A 20,220-nucleotide genomic window follows, 5' to 3' on the forward strand; every position below is an offset into this window, starting at 1 on the left:
CCGTGGGGTGGAGAGCATCCGGACCCGCTGACTTGAACGTGGTGGCCCCAGGAGTGCACGTATACTGCACCCTCCAGGCCAGGCCCTTCAGCCTCCAGTGCCATGGGGCCCCATTAGCTTCCATAGCAATGGTGTGGGTGGGGGAGCATGGGAGGCCCAGTCACTAGGGGAAGGCAGAGTGGAGGTTTCAGTAACCAGGGCCATGGGTACTACAAGCCACTGCTAGTAGCAGCCACAGCCCTAGGGCTTAGCTGGCCTGTCTACCCTGCCCTGCATGTGGGGAGGGCTATTACATTGGGCTACATGTGTGTGTGTGTCCCACACATATCCCACCATGCCCATACATCCTCCCCCACAAACCCTACAACCACACCCTCCCCTACACATCACACGACCAACACCCTGCTCACAAACTCACATCAGCCCACAAACCCCACACCTACAGCTGCCCATACCCCATCACACACATATCCAGGCCCCCAACCACATACAATATACGAGTAAGATTTTATTTTGAGCTATTTTGCAATTGCCTCTATATATACTATGCAAACACCCATAAATAAGGACAAAAATATTTTTTTAAATAAAAAGTTATAATGATTTTTAGTATACGATTTATTTTGGAGGTTTTTTCCCAGTTCCAAGATGGCAAACCCCTCTTTGCAAAAGAAGTACTTCTGGGGGCAAGGGTAGGGACTTCCAGTGGCAAAGATCAGGGGTTGGGGGTGGGACTTCCAGTCCCAAGATGGCAACCAGGAGGAAGGGCACCTGTCAAGGGGTGGGGATACCTTTGTGACCCTCAACAGCTCTCCAAAACTCATTAAAGTGACCCTTCAGCTGAAATAATTGTCTGCCCTTTACTTAGCAGTTATAATTATCTGTCCAAGGCACCACACAGATGAGGCTACTACTCCCAGTTTAGGAGCAGTACACATGAAATTGTAGAATATGCTTAAGGATGTGGCTCTGGAGCATGTTGAATGTACTGTGCAGGTGTGATCTATGTTTCCATAAACATGTACAAAAACATGTCCCAATACTGCCTAGCTGTTCCTAGCTCATGCCTAACATATGGTGGGCATGTGTTGTCCTCTGCCTATGTCATGTGTAGAGCATTATTCTATACACTTTTTCACAGCACAACCTCCACAGAAGTCCATGACAGACAAGAGTGCATATCCAATTTATACTCTGTAGCCCAGTGGTTGAAGAACTCTCCTGCACTGTAAACTCAGGCCTGATTTTCTACCTTTTCTGATGATTACTAAATAGCAAATGAAAGAAAATTAGAAGTTTAATATTAGAGGCAGAGGAAGAGAGTGGGGAAGCAGAAGGGATTAATTACCTTCACAAACTGGAACTTTCCCAGTCCATGTGCCATCAGACCTACAGGCTCTGTGCTCTGATCCTCCTGCCAGGAAGAAACCTGACTGACAGGTATAAATCAAAGTATAACCAAGGGAAGGAAGATCCATTCCTGCAATGTTAGCATGAGATGGCGTTTCTGGCTGTTTACAGTTATGAGCTACAAAGAAATCATAAATTATTTGTTAGTTGAAATAGCAATAACACTTCTGAAGAAATGACTTCAAACACTTCTATGTAAGCAATTAAAAGTTTTAACAACAATTACTTATATTTCTGTGGGGGTGCCGATTGTAGCTGGGTTGGTCTAAGGACATAGGCAGACAAGGTTCCTTGGGTAAGTATGATATATTTTATTAGACCAACTAAATAGTTGGAAAAAATATTCTTTGCAAGCTTTCAGTCATGAACACCCTTCTTTGGACATAGGCAGAGTCTGCTGTTTGTGTTCTCCTGGATGGAATAGAAGTCAATACGCAAAATGCAGGTCTGTGAAAATGCAAATGCATGGCAGTGAGGATCACAGGTGATGGGAGACAACAACCCACATGTATTGTCTCCTATCGCCTCTGATCCTCACTTGCGCGCATTTGCATTTTCACAGGAGGATCAGAGGCGATAGGAGACAATACATGTGGGTTGTTGTCTCCCCTCACCTGTGATCCACACTGCCATGCATTTGCATTTTTACAGACCTGCATTTTACATATTGGCCTCTATCCCATCCAGGAGAACAGCAGCAGACTGTCCCAATGCCTGAAGGGTGTTTGTGCCTGAAAGCTTGTAAAAAACAACTTTTCCAACTATTTAATTGGTCTAATAAAATATATTATCTCACTATATTCTTTCTTCTGCATTTAATTTGCATAAGTACATCATGGTTTTGTGAGTAGATTCATGTATACCAAAGTGATTTAGTTTAAGAATCTACCTTTGCAATAATGTACAAATAACTGTAAACATTCATACCGCCCAAGGAGTGAAATGCATTTCCTCCTGAAGAACTTCCTATCTGAGACAGATATAGCTCATTCCTTTTAATAACTTTTTTGGCCCTTCTCCAAACTATCTTGAAGAGGTACTAGGCAAGTAGTTCAAACCATGTATTGTTGTCAATAATGTGCAGTTTGCAGCTCCCTGATTCAGGCCTGCCTTGTCCTAGCATAATTTTCAGTTGGCCTTCTCTCTATTCACCTGCATCCTTCTGTATTCTTTTGGTTTCTTACAGCTAAGATTGTTTGTCACTTACTACTTTTCAACATTAAACTATAAATGTAAATTGAAATTAACTGAAGCATTCTAATATAGAAGCTTTTTCATAAGCTATAATATATTTCACTATCTGATCCATTTACATACGTATACACTCTGGTTGAATCCCACTCCATGTAAGGTCAGGAAGGCAAGTGCGGGTTGTGGATCCATGGAGAAGGTGTCCTTTTTTACACTGAAACTGAACAACATTTCCCACCTATTGAAACAATGAAAACACAATAATATTGTTATAGGGAAATATCAATTGTTCCATATGCAATAGGAAAAAAATGTTATTTATGTGGGATGAATATCTACAATATGAAGTCTTTTTTCAGCTGGTTGTATCACTAGTATGTAGAATAGTGCTATGGGGTACACCCACTATGGGATGTCCTGACTTATTCAATAAGTATTATCTAAGTCCACTGTCCAGGAATGTGTGAATCGTGTAAATACTGCACATGTGCGAAAGTAGCAAATAAAATGTGGCATCTGAAGATGGGGGGATGAAAGTAGCTGATTGTATTGACATGGAACACAAACCTCAAAGTCAGAGATGTGCTGATGTAGAGGATTTTGCTATTTCGACATTTAACAAGGAAAATAGACTTCTTAGGGACTTTAGGAGGTCACCTAGCCCAACCTTCTGCTCAAAGCAGGATTCTCCAGGTCAGAACAAAATCCACAACTTTTTATATTTTCTATGAAAGGGGGAAAAACCCAACAAATTCAGGCCAGACAACCTGATGGACTACCCCAGGGGATACTGGCAGCCTTAGGAGTCTGGGATATGGAGTTACAATGGCTTCCAAGCTTCATGTGTCATGTCAGCATGTTAAGTGGTTGCAAAAGAGGTAGGGAGTTGAAACAGTGATTGGGACAATGGTTTACTCTGGAGCTCTCTCAATATTGAACCATCTTCGAAAAAAAAAAATATTTAGATGAATCACCAACCTCTAATGGGAAAAAAAAATGTTTTGCCATAAATTTTCTGACCAGCTCTGTCCTTCTTGTCACAAGCTTTCATAGCTATAGCATTTAAAAAAAATATTTTGGAGTCTTTGTTTTCTAAATTTACTTTCTCTCTACAGGAAGAGAATATCAAATCAGTAAATATGTAGAAAACAACTTGAATACTTGAAAAATTGTCATGCAAACTCCTTTGAGCAAAGCATCTTCTTAAAAAAAAATGGAATTGGTAAAAAAAAAATAAATGAGACACTTCACTCAGCATCATCCCCCTGCCCTTCTCACTAAAAAAAGCACACAGATATACAAGTTCTTTACCATGACTTACCATTATGATTTTTAGGTCACTGCAAAAAAAATCTCAGTTTTCAAGCATTGCAAAAAACCTACCCTCTGCAGGACATGGGTTCATCAAAAATAATCATCATGCCACAGTGCAAGTATAAACTTATTCATTGTATCTGGTGGCAGAGCTGTGCTGCTACCCAGCATGTATCCACATGTGGTGGATGGTGAATGTCCTTCAGGGAAGGTTAGCTGTGAAATAAGCAGGGGTAACTCTGATGAATAAGCAGTCACAGACTAAGCAACAACAGCACCACCAGGATGTGGTAGGTACAGCAGATGGTAACACTCTCCCTTCTGAAAAGCCACATATATCCTCTAATTATGCTGTGACATAGCGAGTACAGGTCACTATTATAATAAGACTGTCCAGCCCCCAGCCATGGGTCTACAAGTCCTTAGTGGCAGAGCAGGAGGAAGATGTTAGAATCTCAATGGCTGCGAAGGAAGATGTAGGCTGCAGCAGAATGAGATATCCAATTGTCTTGGATTCCTTGCCATTGGATCAAGGTCCTGTTCTGTCAGCAACCCTGTGGAAGTTGATGTGCAACAGCTACTCCATGATAAAAGAAATCATGCACAGGTGTCTTCCATGAGAATGGGTTTAGCATATTTTTCAAGTCCTTTGGTGACCAACTAGTGATGATGGGAGCAGGATTGTGAGGCCTGAAAGCTCCTAGTCATGAACTGGCATGAAGGCGGTAGTTGCAAGGAGGTCATCTGGCACCTGGATTGGCAGGAGTGTGATTTGGCAGCTGTAACTGTGACTGAGCAGCCCCTTTTAGGATCCACTCTGCTCACCCAACATGGGGGGGAGGCTAAAAAAGGTGCCCTAAACAGTCTGCCTACCCCACCCTCTTTTTGAATGGATAACCATGTCCAGTGGGATCACTTTTACTGAGGTCAAAAATCAGTGAAGACACGCAATCATTTTTGAGACTTGGAACATCAGGACCCTCATGGACAATCCTAATAGTGAATGCCCAAAGCACCACATAGGAATCATGGCCCAAGAACTTGGGTGACACAATATGGACATCACTGCACTGAGCAAGACTCAAGGAGTGGGAGATGGGCAGCTCAAAGAACAAGGAGGGGGCTATACATTCTTTGGAAGGGTAAACAGGAAGAGAACACCGACTTCATAGAGCTGGATTTGTCATTAAGAATGAACTTATAAACCAACTCAATGACCTCCCTATTGGACTTAATGAGCATCTCATGATTTTTTGTTTTAAAGTGGCAGGGAGCCAATATGCCACTATCATCAGTGCATATGCCTTGACTCTTGACACCGGTGATTAAACCAAGGCGGAATTCTATGCCAACCTTAACCAAATCCTCTATGGTGTTCCAGAGGGAGGCAGACTTATTCTGCTCAGAGATTTCAATGCCAGAGTTGGAAGGGCCTTAACCTCTGGAATGGAATCGTTGGCAATGAAGGAAAGGTCATTTCCAACAGTATTATCCTGTTGGCCAAGCGTGCAGAACATGAACCCACCATCACCAACACCCTTTTCTGCAAGAAACACAGGTAGAAGACATCCTGGAGACACCTGCAATCTAACCATTGGCATTTGACTGACTGTGTCAGTGTACATGTCCAGAATTGCAAAGATGTTTGCATCACTTGAGCTATGCTAATAGCTGATGATTTCTGGACCAATCACTGATTCATCCACTTGGTTATGTCATTAGCCTGGCTCCCAAATGACAGTTGCAGCAGAAGCAATGCAAATGGAAGGACTTCAGCACACAATCAAGAAAGACCTCTTCCACCGGTACCTCAATGAAAAACTGGTGAATTCCAGTCAACAGCTATGGGAAAATATCAGCAGCGTTTGGGGTGCCTTCAAGTCCACTTGCCTTTGAAGAGACACTTGGATTCACTACCAGGAAATATCAACTGGTTTGATGAGAATGATCAGGAGATCTAAGAATTGATCAACCATAAGTGCAAAGCAGATTCAATATCTTGCTGACATCCAAGATATGCAGAGTTATCTTAGCACCACAAACACATCTACAGTCCAAGCACTCGGGGATCAGCCCCCTTGAAACCTAAAGATGGAAGAAACCTTATCAAGGAAAGGGGAGCCATCAGTGCCCACTGCAAGGCACATTTTCAGGACCTTTTCAATTGACACTCTGGTGTTGATGAGTGCGTTCTCAATTCCATCCTGCAACACACCCTCAGAAGTGACCAACCCTTGAAGACGTGAGGAAAGCCATGAAGCAGATGAAGAATGACAAAGCATCTGGAGCTGATGGAATTCTTGCCAAAATCTTCAAATGGGGGGAGAGAAGCTTATATTACAGCCCCATGCCTTCATCTTAAGGTTCTGGAATGATGAGGAAATCCCAGATGACCTTAGGGATTTCATGATTGTCACAATCTTCAAGAAAGGAGACAGGTACAACTGGAAATTACAGAGGGATCTCCTTACTGTCCACCACAGGAAAGATAATTATGAGAACTTCCCTGAACCATTTCCTTCCATTTGCTGAGCCTGTCCTGTTGGCACTAGCCATCACTTCCATAATCTCAGCTCCTCCCAGAATCTCAGTGTGGCTTTAAGGCATCAAGAGGCCCAACCCTGACATGATGTTCACTGCTTGCTAGCCGCAGGAAAAGTGTTGGGAACAACATAAACGCTTCTACATTGCCTTCTTTGACCTCATGAAAACCTTTGACTCTGTCAACTGAGAAGCACTGTAGAGCATCCTTTTGATGTATGGATGCCCACCGAAATTCATCACCATTCTTTGCCTGGTCCATGACCATATGTGAGCAGTGGTTCTTAGGAATGGATCTATCACATATCTCTTTGAGGTTAAGATGAGAGTTAAGCAAGGCTGCATCATCGTTCCAACACTCTCTTTCAATATTCCTTACTGTGATACTACACCTGAATGCCCACAACCATCCATTTGAAGTGGAGCTAAACTACTGATTGGATGGTAAACTGTTTAATCTCAGCTGACACTGATCCAAAACCAAGACTACTCTGCCACAGAACTTGACTATGTGACTACTCTGTCACAAAGTTAAAAACACACAAATCTGCCACAGAAATTTCTCTCATGAAACAGACCACTTATTGCTGTAAACAATTATTCAAAACTTTATCACATGACTCCATTTTAGCTCAGATCAATTATCAGGGTGAAAATTCAATAGCCCATGAACAACAGCTGACAGGTAAACAGTAACTAAAATGAATTAAGGTCCATACTTTTTATTTCCTTTACCATCCCCACACAATTATCTTTTTACTTGAAAAATATCCATTATAGAGAAAATAAATCAGGTTATTAAGAAATATATACTGATATATACTGAAGGGCTGTCAAATTCATCCAGCCCTGTTGGTCAGATGAGGGATGCGAGGCTGGACCCCCACAGATCAACCCCATGCACCAGAGCTCATGCAGTGAGTGCCACGACTCAGCCCTGTGCATGCCAGCCACCAGTCTGAGGCTCACATGGGGCACATGATATATGGAGCGCTCATGCTGGATCTACCCTGTGTGTTGGCTCCAGTACGTGGGACTGATTTGTGAGCCTGGTTGGGACCAGCCTCAAAGCCAGCATGCAGGCCTAGTCTGGAGGGGTGCCACATGCTGTGCACATCCTGAATTGGCCCCTTGTGTTGTGTGCAGCATGTGTTCTGCTTCCAGCCCCATGCTGCATGCAGCATGCACTAACCCCAGTCCAAGGCTTGTTCTGCACACAGTGCATGGCACTGTCCACCATGTGGCACAGGGGACATGCAGCATACTGGATTAGCGTGAGACCCATGGGCCACATCCTAGGGCTCCATGGTCTGGATCTGCTCATGGGCCGTATCTTTGACAGCCCTGATATACTAGAAAATGCTAACAGTTATTGAAGGTACACTGAACAACATGAGTTCTCTTTCATTTGATAAAGCAATATTGAATGCAACAATGTTAAAATGATATTTATTGACATTAGTCCTCTCTCTCTCTGAGGTGGGAAGGGTTGGGGGGAGGAGAAATCTTGGTTCAAAACCATGAAAAAAAATACCTGGCTTATTTACTTGGTAGCTTTCAAACAAATAACATTTTTACATTTGACAAAAGCATCCCTTTGTTCTTGTTCAAACAACCTAATCAGTGCTACCAATAAACATTAGTTTCATTTGCATACAAATACCATGGACCTAGTTCTTTTCCTCTTTGTTTCAGTTTCTTTGACTATCAGGATGACTAGCTGGATATACAGTGCTTTTTTTTTTTCTTTACCTCCACCCATATTTCAAACTTGAGGAGAGTAGTCTGATTTCTGATGTGCAGCATAGCCATAACTGTGGGGAAGTCAATGGGCACTTATATAGGTACCTAACTTTAAGCACCAAGACTCAGGCACATACATGAAAAGCTCAACAATGCTAAATCACTCTGACTACTAGGTTACAGAGTTTCCTTCCCCAAAAATCTGGCTTTAAGATTTCAGCAGTTGTTTCTATGCCACTGCTTTTCATACCTTTGTTCAACTGTAATAATATGAAATGCATTAAAAATCTGATGTTAAAACTGTTGCCAATTTTGTGCTTAACTATTTAGTAATTTATTTACTAAAATACTAGATGTAAAACAAGCTCTTTTTGTAGGAATGAGCAAGTATCTTGAGGAGAGTAAAAAGCCAACATACTTGACAATACAGAGCTAAAACATTTACAAGTCCAGGATAATGTACAATTTAGCACAAACAGGAAAGGAAGTGAATCTTTTGTGGGAGAGGGATTACTGCAGAGTCAGACCCATTAGTTAGCAATTTCACTGAATGATTACCTGTGTGAGCCCCAGCAGCAACGCTAACAAGGGAAGGAACTGCTCACACCTTCTAGCTTGACTGTTGTTTCTACCCCAGCTGTACATTTTCATAACCTCCACCCACTTGTAGTCTAGTTCCTCAACCATCATCTCATAGACAGTAATTGACTCCAGGACAAAGGAACTGTGAATTTATGGGCTTGGGAAATGATTTCAAAGGGGAATAAATACAATGCAATAAGACCTCATCTATTTTCACTTCACACACCCCCATTTACCAACAGATCATTTATCTGATGGCACTAGTTGCTCCCTTTCGTCTTACCACCTGTCCTTTTTTGCCATAAGTAGCTCAAGCCATGTTACTATAATAGTAACATGGCTTGAGCTACTAGTATAATTTTCATGATAAAGTCCTATTTATAGCATTCAAAATTCTATAAATATTATTTCATTGCTGTTGCTGAAAGAGGTCACCTTTCCAAGCTTACCTTTTTGTAGCTTCATAAAAGTAACCAAAAATATTTCTGCACTGGTTTTCATTTCTATTTTAACTGTACTGTGTTGTTGGGTTAAGCACGTAAGAAAAATTTTATAGGCTTTGGTGCAAAGCATAGCACTTCAGCTAAGAATATATAACCATTACATATAGTTCTGAAAAGCAGCATAGAAAATATAAGAACATATTATTCTGGTGCAGAGGCTGATTTTAGAAGTACTCCTATGATGCTTACGGCTTGGATGAGCTGAAAATTAATTTGTGCCCCACCCTATACCCAAAGGAAAAAGTACCACATTTCTATTTTAAATAATTTTACAATTCTGTCAGGGCAGGTGTCACCAGGTGGCACTATTATACAATCTTCTAAGTCCTTAGCAAGCAAATGCTCAATACTTGAAAAAGATGCTGTACTGTTACTAAATTTGTTAGGAAGCTTGTGTGGAGGCAGTGATACTGGGGGAAGGAGTCATGGGAGTAGAAGGAGATTTATTCTCTCTGGATTCTGGTAAGGGTCCATTTTTTAGGTGGAGTTGCTCTCTATATGGGTGAATGGTTTTGATTCCTGAAAGAAGGGACTGTCCTATATGTTGTTTGACCACCTTCATTTTAGAGCTGTAAATAACTTACAATTTGGTCGTATCCAGACTCAGTATCACAGATTCCTTCTCTACTGGAAAGTTAGGCCTCTTACGTGGCGCCAATAGTCATTTCAGAGTTGTGACAAGTTTCAGAAGTAGGACTACCAAGAGTAACTCTTAGATATTTATTCAGACTAAATTTTCAAATGGGTTATTGTGATCTAGATATACAATTGTTACTGATACACAAAATTTGTGTCTGAGGTTATAGTAAATTCACACCCTCAAGTAAAAATGGCGAACGGTTCGGTATAGTTCAAATAAGGCAAAAGCTGATCAGAGCACGTGCTAAGAGTACAGTCTAATTTTTTATTAATGTTGTAAAAGAAAGGACAATATTAATATTCTTAGTATGACTATCTTTCATTATCAGACTATACCCAAGGTGCAACCAGGGTTTGTTACTGTTACTGATATATCCTATATTCATGTGTGAACATATACAAGTCCATCACAGTTTTGGAATACAGTGCTGATGTGCGTAACTCAGGCTTCCTCATTTTATAAGGAATATTTTTTTAATTTGCCATCCTTGCACTATAAAAAGGCAAGTTCTGTTTTTTTTCTGGACTGTTACTTTGGATCATTGCCAAACAGTTCAAAGTTAGCACAAAGAAAATAATTCTGTGCAAATGTGTGAAAGCTGGAACAGACTCCATCTCATCCTAACTTTTCTGAACTTTACCACATGAAATCTTATTTTTGTCATGAACTGTAGAAGATATGGCTGACTTTCCATGGAGTATATATAATGAGTAACACCATACATTTTCACAGCTCTTATTCTGAGCGAAAACTAATACATAAACCTATAGGCCACATCCACATGAGTATAGATGTTTGGCCCCTGAGGGACTACTAGCAGCAGCATACCTTGTGCCACCTCTAGTTGTCCTTGGGGAATGCCTGTGCCACTCACCCTCTGGGTTAGGGTAGGGTATGGTAGGGTAGAGAACGCTGAGGCCAGCACTGGGCTGGGACCAGCAACCTTACCTGGGGTCCTGGGAGCCTCCCAGGGCTGCAACAGTGACAGTCCTGCCACCTGGAGCCTGGTCAGCAGCCAGAGCCTGGCTCGAGTCAGCACTGCTCCAGGTTTGAGCGGTGCATGATGACACCACATACGCCATTCTGGGGGTTTTTCATGCTTTTTTTTGACCCCTGAATATCCAGAGGTTATAGATTCATAGATATAGGGTCAGAAGGGACCTGGCAGATCTTCTAGTCTGACCCCCTGCCCTGGACAGGAGAGACAACTGGGCTCAAATGACCCCAGCTAGGTAATCGTCAAACCTCCTCTTAAAGACCCCCAAGGTAGGAGCCAGCACTACTTCCCATGGAACTTGGTTCCAGATCCTAGCCACCCTGACTGAAGTAGTGCTTTCTAATGTCTAGTCTGAACCTACTCTCTAACAACTTATGGCCGTTATTCCTTGTTATTCCGGGAGGTGCTTATAGGAACAAGCTCTCTCCTATTCCCCGCTGGTCCCCTCCAGTAAGTTTATAGATGGCTACCAGGTCCCCTCTCAGCCTTCTTTTGTGAAGGCTGAACAGGTTAAGGTCCCATAGCCTCTCCTCATAGGGTCTGCCCTGTTGTCCCCAGATCACGCAAATGGCCCTCCTCTGGACCCTCTTCACGTTGTCCACATCCCTCCTGAAGTGCAGCGCCCAGAACTGGATGCAGTACTCCAGCTGTGGCCTGACCAGTGTTGCATAGAGGAGGAGGAACACCTCCTTGGCCCCACTTGTGATGCATCTGTGGATGCACAACAAGGTGCGGTTAGCCCTACTGACTGTGTCCTCGCATTAGCAGCCCATGTTCATCTTGGAATTGATAATGACTCCAAGATCCCTTTCTGCCACTGTGCTTTTGAGAAGGGAGTTCCTCAAGCTGTAGGTATGCTGCCGGTTTTTACTGCCCAAGTGCAGCACTCTACACTTGTCCGTACTGAATCCCATCCTGTTCTCATTTGCCCACCCCTGTAACCTGTCCAGGTCCAGCTGTATCCTGTCCCTCCCTTCTAGCATGTCCACCTCACCCCAAATCTTGGTGTCATCCATGAATTTAAACAGGGCGCTTTTCATCCCTTCATCCAAGTCGCTAGTAAAGAAATTGAACAGCGCGGGCCCAAGGACCGAGCCCTGGGGGACTCCATTGCTCCCATCCCTCTAGGTTGAATATGACCCATCCACCACCACTCTGTGTGGCCCCTCAGCCAATCTGCTATCCATCTGACTGTGTAGGCACCAATGCCACAGTCACCTAGCTTTTTAATGAGAATAGGGTGGAAGAGTGTCAAAGGCCTTCCTGAAGTCCAGAATGACTACATCCACCGCAACACCTGCGTCCAATGATTTTGTGACTTGATCATAGAAGGCTATCAGGTTGGTCTGACAGGACCTGCCCCTAATGAAACCATGCTGGTTGCCCCTGAGCATCATCCCTGCTGCTGGCCCATCACAGATATGCTCCTTGATAATCTTCTCAACCCCCACCCCACATTGCTCCATTGCATCATGGAGAACATTTGAATGTATGGTGCCACAGACATGTCTGTAGTGCCATATACTGCACAGCCATACTCCTCTGGACATGGCCATAGGTGCCAACATTTATTTTTGCTGGGGGAGCTAAGATGATGGACATGCAGAAAGTTTTACACATTTCAGGAGACAGCCCTCTTCCCAAAGGCCCACGCATACACGGCATCTCTGCTTAAACCAGTCTTTTCATATTAACAGCTCTCTTTAATCTTGCTTAATAAATAAAAGTAACACAAGGCTACACTTTTGGAAATTATGCATGCTAGAATATGAGGTAGTTGGTTCATGTTTCTAAGTGTTTCTGTGGCAGTTTTCTCTCTTCCCTGACATTTAGCCATCCTTTGCAGCGAAACAAAATGTGTTTCCTGACGCATCCATATGTAAATCTATGTGGTCTAATGGACTGTTTTAGTGGGGACTCAGGGAATCGACAATGAGACACAGGAACCTTCAATCAGCATCACTGATCTGAATCCTAGCCAACCCTCTGACTAAAAACTGCCATCATTTACTACTTGTAACTTGCTAACTGGACTATAGGAAACCACTTTGTTAGCGTTGTCTAGCCCTGTGGTATACATGTCTAGGTCATAAAATTCAAGAACATTTTTATCCTTTTGGGAAGTTAAGCAGCACTGATTAGCTTGGGAACAAACTATATTTTTTCTGTTCCAGAGCAGGATCAAGGCACAGTGCTGGGGTAAAGAAAGCCAAATCCATACAATATATCTCCCATTTTCAGAATTTCATCACCGTTGCCAATATTATAGTTAATATAAGCATTATATTTGTAAAAAGAGATTGTAAGGTTATTATCTTCAGACTGAATTTCATAGGGTACATTATAAAACATATCCAAAAGCTTACACAAGGCTACCACCAGTATTATGTGTCTATTTTTCTTTCTAAATTCATGCTGCACTTTGGTTGCCTCCATGCTTTAATATAAAGTAAAACAGCTGAATTTCTATAAAGACTTAAATTGGAAAAAGAAAACTAAAAATTCTTGCATAGATGACAGATTGTTCTAAATAGAACCCTGTTACTTCAGTTCAGCAACATGTTGTGCTATAATGGTTTATGGTCAAAATGCTATAAACAATTTCCTATGTTACTAGCAATATCTCTGAAGAAATATTTCAAATCCACAGTTCATTTCAAAGAAGCAATTTATTTTCCAAGCTTGTAGATGAACTTGGTACACACTTAGACCTAAAGATATTTTGTCTTTGTAAAATGTGTTTGATATATTAAGATAGATCTGCTACATAACAAAAATTGGGAATGAACAGTAAGCACTCTAAATGCATATACAAAAATCAGTTATACCAGATGATGTCATTCATTAACATGCCACAATGGCTGGTAACTAAAGAAGGGCTAAAGTAGCACTTTTGTAGACATCTGAATGCTTACAAGCCCATCTTTTTTTAGCTGCTGAACCGATTAATCAAGGGCCAAATACTGACAGCTTACTAAGTTGCTGCTAAATAATCCGTCGGTTTAGCTTGTACTATCTTTATTCAGTTGTTACTTTATCCTTACATTTTGATGTGTTATCATATATAGGTTATATATATAAAGCACTGCTCAACCTGGTATTGGCAACTGGGGACAACTTAATCAGTGACCTAACTATCGAAGGGAAGCTGGGTGACAGCGACCATGAGCTGATCACCTTCATCATACACCGTAAAGCTAGCAAGTCAGTCAGCAATACAGAAGTCCTCGACTTCAGGGAAGCTGACTTTGACAAGCTCAGGAGGCTTGTCAGTGAGGCTCTAAGGGTCCATGACCCAAAGGGGAAGAGAGTTCAGGACGAGTGGTTGCTCCTCAAGGGAGCAATCCTGGATGCACAAGCTAAGTCTATTCTGTCTCAGAGGAAAGGCAGCAAAAGGGCACAGCAGCCCCTTTGGCTCTCCAGGGAACTAGTGGACCTCCTGTGTCTAAAAAGAAAGACCTAGAAAGGATGGAGGATGGGATCCACCTTCAAGGAGGAATATTCTGCACTCGTCTGGACCTGCAGGGAGTGAACCAGGAAAGCCAAGGCTGTGACGGAACTCTAACTGGCTACAGTTATCAAAGACTATTGTCCTGTTTTAGATATGTGGGGAGCCAGAGGAAAAGCAAGAGCAGCACTGGTCCCCTGCTAAACCAGATGGGACATTTGACAACTGACACCCAGGAACAAGCCAACTTGCTAAATGGGTACTTTGCATCCGTCTTTCACCAATCCCATGGGACACCCCTGCCCATTACAGGACAGGGAGGCCCGGGTGAGGGAGATTCCTTACCCAACCTCCATCAATGCTGACCTCATGAAGGAAAACCTTGAGGCTGGACACCTTCAAGTAAACCAGCCCTGACAGTCTACACCCCAGGGTACTCAATGAGCTGGCTAGCATCATCATTCAGCCCCTGGCACAGATCTTCGAGAACTCCTGGTGCTCTGGTGAAGTGCCTAAAGATTGGAAGAAGGCCAATGTGGTACCTATCTTCAAGAAAGGGAGGAAAGTGGATCTGTCAAATTACAGGCCCATCAGCCTGACCTCTATCCCAGGGAAAGTCTTAGAAAAGATTATCAAAGAGACCATTTTTAACAGACTGGCCAATGGCAGCAACCTGAGGGATAGCCAACATGGGTTTGTTGCAGGTAGGTCTGGCTTGACCAATCTTATTTCCTTTTACGACCAGGTGACCTATCACCTGAACAAGAGAGAGGAGGTTGAAGTCATATATCTTGACTTTAAAAAAAAGCCTTCAATCTGGTATCCCATGATCACCAGTCTTGGCAAACTGACCAACTGTAGCCTTGGGTCCACCACAATCCGCTGGCTGGGGATTTGGCTCCGTGGTCAGACCCAGAGGGTGGTGGTTGGTGGAAGTCAATCATCATGGCACCCTGTGACCAGTGGGGTCCCTCAAGGCTCTGTCCTTGGACCTATATTATTCAACATCTTCAATAACGATGTGGAAATTGGCATCAGAAGTGGATTGGCCAAGTTCACTGATGACACCAAACTTTGGGGTAAAGCATCCACACCTGAGGACACGAGGGTGATCCAGGCTGACCTGGACAGGCTCAGAAAATGGGTGGACAAGAACCTGATGGTGCTTAACACCAAAAAATGCAAGGTTCTCCACCTTGGGAAGAAAAACCTGCAGCATGCTTATAGGCTCGGCAGTGTTACGCTGGCTAGCACTATGGCTGAAAGGGACTTGGGGGACATGACTGACCACAAGGTGAACATGAGCCATCAGTGTGATGCTGTTGTTAGTAAGGCGAGCAAAATGCTGGCTTGCATCCATAGATGCTTCTCAAGGAAATCCCAGGATGTCATTCTGCCATTGTACTCGGCCTTGGTGAAGCCACAGCTGAAGTACTGCATCCAGTTTTGGGCTCCACAATTCAAAAATAATGTGGAGAAGCTTGAGAGAATCCAGAGAAGAGCCACATGCATGATTAGAGGTCAGGAAAACAGATCTTATGATGAAAGGCTGAGACATATGGGACTCTTCAGCCTGGAAAAGCGCAGGCTCAGGGGTAATCTGATGGCCACCTATAAGTTTATAAGGGGTATTCACCAGGATCTGGGGGAACATTTGTTCACCAGAGTGCCCCAAGTGTTGAATGGTCATAAACTCCTGCAAGACCGTTTCAGGTTGGACATAAGGAAGAACTTCTTTACCGTCTGAGCCCCCAAGGTCTGGAATAGCCTGCCAACAGAGGTGGTTCAAGCACCTACTTTGAATGCCTTCAAGAGAAATTTGGATGTTTATCTTGCTGGGAACCTATGACCCCTGCTGACTTCCTGCCCCTGGGGTGGGGGGCTGGACTTGATGATCTTCCGAGGTCCTTCCAGCCCTAATGTCTATGAAAACTATATATGCAAAAATCCATCTCTGGAATCCTGAGGAAAGATGTGCATAGCTGTAGTCTTATTATAAATCTAGTTTTGGCAACATTTCTCTGGGTCAAGGTAGGGCAGACAGAACTGGATGATTCCCTAAAAAAAAAAAAAAAAAAAATCTGAAAAGAGGATTCAGAAAATCAGCTATGAAACCAGCTGAAAAGCTCAGAGTTCTGGTGACAATAGAAGACTCATTGTACTAAGTGAAAACCCAGGAAGAAAACGGAACTATGGAGTTAATCTTTCTGGATCAGTATTATAAAAAGTGTCCATGCTACATACAGCTTGTGAATGAATACCCCCAACAAACTGAGTGTCCAAAATGGAGGGCTTGGGTGTTCTAGATTGGAAATTTATTGTCAGTCCAGGATCTGAACAGGTTTGTGAGACCTAAATTAGAAGATATTATACTAGTGTCACAGAGTGTCTTTCTAGGGGTACTTGCCTGGGACTCCTGAGGCCTTGTGTGGTCTCTGAGAGAATCCCTTGAAGATAGTCCAAGCTTCTCTTCTAGAGAGCAAGAAGGCAGCTAAAGCTACTTCCCACTCTGAGACCCTGGTCTTTCCATCTCTTACTGTCTCTGGTTCTCTGGCCCTGACTCAAGAAATGAGAATCCAGTTCTGCTCCTGAGAGAAGGACTTCACCTTCTCCAGTGAAACTCATTTCCAAGCAGCACAGCAAAGAGTTTAAATCAGTAAAGGCATTTATTGGGAGAAAGGTGACCCAGTCAGTTTCCCTGTCTCCTCCAAAGGGGTTAAGAAATTCTTCTGTTTCCAGTCCAGCCCACACAAGTCTGAGCACCCCAAAAGATACTCAGTTGTTTGCTTTCCAGCTAAAGAGCTCCTTTACTTCTCTAAGCTCTGGTGAAGTGCCCGAAGACTAGAAGGCGGCCAGGAGCGTCTAAGCTCCTTTCAGACCCACCAGCAATGCAGGAAGGCATCAAGACACTAACAGTCAGAACAGCAATGTGATCAACCTATCCTAAAACCTGATACCCCACTCTGAAATATTTGTAGTTGTCAAAGGCCTGACATCTGTACTGATGAACAATGCCTTGCATTCAAAATCTTATGTAACTGAAGCTATGCAGTTCATGCAATAAAAGATATCACTCTACGAAACCCTTGTTCCTTGCATCAATATGCCAACAAAGCCACCCAAGACTGCTAATGCTACAGGTCCATCTGCAGGTAGCCAACTCAGGCACTCAACCTATCCTTCTCTGTGCATAGGCTAAGGAGGTAAATTGAATCACACAAGAATATAATAGTGTGCACACAGTCAACAGAAATATCATCATAAAACCTGTCATTCACCACAACTAATTTAAAGTCAGAAGGCTATGAGGGATGTTAGATGACATAGGCTCTCAATTATTTACCTCATAACTGCAAGTCTAGCAACCAATATTGAGAGAGGTTGCTGAACCGATGTGATTTTGATTTTTCCTCTTCTAAAACCTGGTTTGCTATGTTTTAGTTTTAAATTTGTTCTTTACCTTTCTCTTATAGGCTGAGGGAGAAGAGCTACAAGAGTATTATCCCAGATGCACAGGAAAAAAAGACTAGATAGCAAGGTATGTGGTTTAATTGAGTTGCACATTTATTAACTTAACTCCTCTGGGGCTGCTGCCAATAACTCGTAAGGTGCAGGTTGTCCTCATCCCTTCATTGTTTAGGAACTAGGTGTGTAAACATCAATTCCTTTCACTTTAGGCATGAATAGTTAGCAAATTACATTGATAAAGGGCTGCATTCAGACCCACTATCCCTGGTCTGCAACCCATGGCTTCTTTGCCTTGTACAGAAAAAGTGGAGGGGGTAGCTGCTGCTTCTTCCTACCAAGCAGAGGGAGGAAATGCCATAATTTTGACAGGGGAAGACAGCATTGCTCTTTTTGCTGATCCAGCTGTGAGTGATGCATACTGCCCTATACTACAGTGCAATCACACGAAGACTGACAAGAATTGATGTTTACACATTTCGTTTCTAAATACTAACAAAGCCTTTACAAGGAATCTTGAGGATATGCTGATGATTAGGAAAAGAAGAATATAGATTCAGACAGTATACAAAAGAATGGCTGCTGGACTGTGTTTCCAGAATTACCCCATTAATCTATAAGGCACTAATCTTAGAACTGCTGGGATCAAGGCTGCAAATCCTGCCAATAGGTACGTACACTTGTTTTAGAAATTATTTATCAGTTGTCATTCAGTCTGTTATTTGCAGAGGTGTGCACTGGCTGCTAATGATTCTCAATGGGGTGGGGAGGGCAAAGAACATACTCAAAACTAGAGAGACTATGGCAGCCTGTTAAAGCTATTTAATATATCAGACCAATGAGAAGAAAAACTAAGCAAGTTAGAGAAGATCACAATTGCAATTATTGAATCATCATGCAGTATAATATGCAGTTTTTGGCTGATGCAGAATTTTATTGTACTCAAAAGCTAGTTGTGGAATAGTGCTCTCCCTATGCATTCCTCTCTGACAGTGAAGAGCACTCCAGGAGCTAAGTGTCACTTTGACCCAAAGAGTCTTCAAGCCTCTCCTTTTGTGGTTCTGGCCCAGCCACAACCAAGTCCTTGAAAGAGGTAAAGGCCTCCCACAGCAGCAGAGCCCCAGGTCAAAGTCCAGCAGAAACACAATCCAAAAGATCCTTCAGCCCTACTGGGCCCAGCCCTCCTGCTCTTCTTCAGCTAGACCACAGACTGTAGCAGTTTGCCTTAGTGCTCCTGTCCAGTCTTTGTTTCCTTCCCCTAAGTGTGACACATGGCCCACTGTAGCCCATCTATAGTCCATTGTAGTCAGTGAAAAGACTCCCACTCACTTCTTCTGTTTTTTAATCCACCTGTGTCAGGCCTAATCTGCTAAAAAAACAAAAAAACAAAAACAAGACCTGGGAGACTGCAGTGTTCTTTTAGGTTCCAGCCTCAACCAGACTTCATCTGACTTGGATCTTGCATGGCCATCCTAGAGGACAGTCCAGTTGTCCTCTACTGATATGAAACTGAATTCCTTTATGTCCTCTATCTGTCTCTTGAAGACAAAAATAGAGGAGATAAACATGTCCAGTTTCGTATCAGTAGAGGACAGAAGACAGAATAGCAGAAAACCAGAATGTCCTATATGATGGCCACCCTACTTGGACCCTGACAGCTTGCTCTTTTTCTCACTCAGCCCCAAGTGAGATAAGCTCTCTCCTTCCAGACATGACACACACATAGCAGGGCAGAGCTGGCAGGTGACTAACCTCATCATGGCTAGTGTGGGTTTGTATACTCTAGCACATATGTATTAATTATCTGCGTGTTATGTTACTATAGGAGTGATCAACCTGATTCTCTGTTTACTCACATTTGTTTACACCAGTGTAACTTTTCTGCTTTCAGTCAAACTATACGTGATGTAAACTAGTGTAAGTGAGAGGAAAACACAGCTTGACTGAAACTATTGTACCCTATTCTTAGAGAACTAAAGTCAAGTCCTTACTCAGCCTTTGGCCAGGAAATGCACAATGAAATCAATGAGCATTCCCCACCCTGAATAAATTGCTCAGCTGGCCAACTATGCTAAAAGCTCTAACTGGCAGCCCCACATGATGAACTGGCTGACCACAATTATGGCTTTCTAATTTGCTGTTGGGGAATGTAGCCTCCCCATTTAAGCACACTTGTAGTAGGAAACTACAAACTGGTCAATAAACTTAGCTGAAGGTCTGCTCTGGATCCTGTGCTGTTTGGTTTTCCAGCTTCTGAACCTGTTTGACTCTGTTTCTGAACTCTGGCTTATGGGAACATTGCTTAGTTTTGGTAATTTGATCTCTGGCTCCAGGAACCTGACTTGATCTGTGACTTGGACTCTGCCTCTGTCTCCCCCTGGTGGCC

The 20,220-nt window shown here is 42.9% G+C and overlaps 1 protein-coding gene across 1 annotated transcript in view; it reads right to left on the bottom strand.

Annotated features, from left to right (window-relative positions):
• The window catches only part of LOC109298975 (CUB and sushi domain-containing protein 3-like), a 290,449-nt gene that overhangs the window by 26,363 nt on the left and 243,866 nt on the right, over positions 1-20,220 (bottom strand). The window contains exons 35-36 of the mRNA XM_019519415.1: positions 2,728-2,839; positions 1,349-1,528 (exon numbers count right to left, since the gene is read on the bottom strand). Of these exons, the coding sequence (XP_019374960.1) occupies positions 1,349-1,528; positions 2,728-2,839 (292 nt within the window). The remainder of the gene's footprint in view (positions 1-1,348; positions 1,529-2,727; positions 2,840-20,220) is intronic.

Source organism: Gavialis gangeticus, unplaced genomic scaffold (assembly GCF_001723915.1).
Source record: "Gavialis gangeticus isolate Ggan-Ray unplaced genomic scaffold, GavGan_comp1, whole genome shotgun sequence".
NCBI lineage: Eukaryota > Metazoa > Chordata > Crocodylia > Gavialidae > Gavialis > Gavialis gangeticus.